Source organism: Triticum aestivum, chromosome 7D (assembly GCF_018294505.1).
Source record: "Triticum aestivum cultivar Chinese Spring chromosome 7D, IWGSC CS RefSeq v2.1, whole genome shotgun sequence".
In the NCBI taxonomy this organism is placed as follows: Eukaryota; Viridiplantae; Streptophyta; class Magnoliopsida; order Poales; family Poaceae; genus Triticum; species Triticum aestivum.
Genome location: NC_057814.1, coordinates 225,698,166 through 225,701,362, shown reverse-complemented (window position 1 = coordinate 225,701,362; position 3,197 = coordinate 225,698,166). Strand labels below are relative to the sequence as shown.

General features: G+C 54.8%; 1 protein-coding gene across 1 annotated transcript; it reads right to left on the bottom strand.

Moving 5' to 3' along the window:
- Positions 1-640: 640 nt before the first annotated feature.
- LOC123167791 (uncharacterized) lies at positions 641-2,504 on the bottom strand. Its single transcript, XM_044585653.1, has 3 exons — positions 1,355-2,504; positions 1,033-1,273; positions 641-920 (listed from the first exon to the last, which is right to left on the bottom strand). Exons 1-3 carry the CDS (start codon positions 2,231-2,233, stop codon positions 784-786), a joined length of 1,257 nt encoding a protein of 418 aa, XP_044441588.1. The 5' UTR covers positions 2,234-2,504; the 3' UTR covers positions 641-783.
- Positions 2,505-3,197: the final 693 nt, after the last annotated feature.

Here is a 3,197-nt window from a genome sequence, read left to right as displayed (position 1 = left end):
AATAAACATATAATGTTGTACTTTTGTATATATTTTATATTTACACTCAGCCAACATCCCAAATATACCCAAAAGGACTAATAAAGAAAAGATCAAGAGCAAAACACATAAAAATGAGAAAACGGGAAAAAAATCAAAGGGAGAAAGGGGTTGGCTGGGCCGCACAAGTAATGGGCTTTAACTAGCCCATCAAGGAATTGACTGTCCCAAATTGGTGTCAGTCAAAAGAACCAGCCCAAAACAATTCAGAACAGTCCAAAAAGAATATGAATGATATTCCAAAGGAATAACTAAAAAACTTAATAAAACTAATATGACTGCCATAGAGGGTCCAATGCTAAATAAAGAAGTATCTTCCCGGGATGGTAGAATATCTTCTTTAAAAATTAGCTTAATGCGTGACTTACCTAAAATCAATTTTCAGGTGACATGCATATAGCTAAAGTGCTAGAATTTTCAGACAATCATGAGTTTAGCTGTGTTATATCGTTGTTTGGGGCTGAGCATCCCTTGACCTTCTGCTCTAGGCATCATTCATACCACCTTTCGTTCGTGTGATGTATTGTACCACCTCTTTGTACTCATTTCACTCACTTCTATCAATGAAAAGATACGCAGTTTTTGCGTGGCACGGATGAACTCAAAACGCAAAACTGATGTGTAATTATTCTGGAAGCAATAACTAGCTGAATTTACTTACACTTTCGTCAACGACATCGTGGTTAATTATCAAATACTACTAACAATCACTGGTCTCGTATGCAGTAGTCGATGTACTGGTAGCTAGGAGAGAACTACAGCTTTGCTGAGGATCCAGAGCACGAGGGTCATCTCGAAGGCGAAGATGGTGTGGAGGAGGCCCCTGTCGAGCGTGAAGCCGAACAAGGTGATCCCGCCACTGTTGTGCCACAGGTACGTCACTGAACACACAGCAAGCACATCAACAAAGTTAGATTGTTAGATTAAGAAAATTCAGAAATCGATTGCTCCATTATTCCTTTATATATCTTCCTAAGAAAATAGTTTTGTTACCAAGAGCTTGTCTGCTTTTGTAGTCACATCCTGCTCCGGGGAGCAATGGCGCCGTCAGAGCGACCGGGTCGATGTCGCTCGCCGAGGTGCTGACGCCTGGTTTGCCGTGGTGCAGAGCGGCGGACACCATGCGCATGTGCCACTGGCTGGCGATGGACACGATCCGTTGGGCTCGGTGCGTGATCCTGGCCGCGCCGAACAGGCACATGAAGAACCCACTCAGCTGCACCGACGAACCAACCTGCAACAATGCAGCAATGCTTGTATTACTTTCCAGGCACGTACTCGCTCATGGACACATGGTGGTACTCTCCGTACGTACAAGGAGGTCGCCGGAGTTGGCGAAGCTCTTGCCGTCCTTGGAGGAGAGGGCGACGAGCAGGGCGCCGAGCTGGCTGACGGTGATGGTGACGAGGCAGCAGATGATGAACACCCTGTACCGGTGGCTGGTGGCCAGCAGCTGCGTCCGGATGCGGCGGTGCTCCACGAAGATCTCGTCGGCGGCGGCGCACGCCTCCGCGTCGAACATGTGGTAGATCCCCTCGAAGCGCAGGATCTGGAGCTCGCAGGTGAGGCGGAACAGCACGCACACCAGCAGGAACACCCCCGTGCGGTACACCCACGACGCCACCGTGGCCACCAGCGCCACCCCGCGCCACGGCACGTGCGGGAGCGGGAGCGGCGGCTCCACGCGCACGGTGGAGAAGAAGAAGACGGCCTTGTGCGCGGCCTCCACGCAGAGGGCCGGGACCAGCAGCGCCGCCAGGAGGCGGAACGCGCGGTCCAGCTCCCGCTCGTAGCGGCGGCGGACGAACGCGGTGTCGTCGCGGAGCCTCCCGTCCAGGAACAGCAGCTGCCGGAGGCCGCCGCAGCGGCGGAAGAAGACGGCCAGCGTGACGAAGGAGACGGCGGCGAGCCCCGACGCGGTGAGCGTGGCCACGCGGTTGAACGTGACCGCGGACGCGGAAGCCGGGGACAGCGAGGCGTCGGCGCGGAGGGAGGCCGTGACGGCGGCGGGCACGGCGAGCGCCAGCGCGAGGAAGGCCGTGTACGAGGCGGCGCGCGCGGCGGGGGAGGAGTGGTCGAGCGCGCACCACTGCAGGAACACGCGGAAGCTGCGCAGCTCGTCGTGGATGACCGACTTGCTCCGCGCGTAGGCCGGGTCCAGGAGCAGCGAGCTCTGCTCCTCCTCCGACGCCATGTGTACGGGCTCCGGCTTGCCCACGCCGTGTCACCGCCGTAGGCGCTACTGACTCCGTTGACTCGCAGTTTGGCCCGCGCCATGTATATAGCAGCGCTCGGAGAGGAGAGGCCGGAGATGGATGGACGGGGGGAAAGGAGAGGCGCGGGGAGGGGAGCTCGTGATGATGGTTCACAAGGGCGGCAAGGCGCGTGACGCATATGAGCGCGCGGCAAGATGTGTGACTGGAAAAGCTACGTGCAGAAACGAAGCTGGAAAGGCTCGCGGGCTGCATGGACACCGGGACTCACACGGGAAGGTGCTGGTCACCACCGGCCGGCCTCAGATTGTTGCCTGTGGCTGTGGACGAACGGAGTAGTTCTTGGTCAAATGTTGTGTCAAGTGTCAACGTGTGGCGGGGCGGCCGAACAACAGTGTTGGAGCACCTCGGCATGGACTGGTCTACTGTAGCATTTGTGGCTAGGAGCTCTGTCCATGTGATCTGAATCAATGCCCTGAACAGATTTACGCAACAACAAAAAAACACTTTATAAATAAAACAGTGTAAAATCTTCAGAAGTTCAGGTTTGTAGAAAATAACTCAGAGTAAAATACACAGAACCACCACTTTCGTGTCATAGCTCTCGGAAAACCACCACTCTTACAAAACGTGACACTTTGTACTGCACCGAAATTTTGATAGTGGCAAAAAACACTGAACACAAAAATGATCTCGTTTTGACGTGGCCAATCGCGTGCGGGCCGACAGCAGAGACGATGCGCTGCTAGCGGCTGGTAATGGTCGTTCAGAAGCGACTGACTCAACTCGGGCGAAAGCGGGCGGCGCGGGCTGGTCGACGCGCTGGCCGGCTGGCTCGTTCGTCCCGTAGCCAGTCGGTCCATGGGTCCGCTCTTTTTTTTCAGGTAGCCGTCGGTCGTTCGCAGCGTAGCCCTGGCCGTTCTGTTTCACATTGAATTCAAAAAC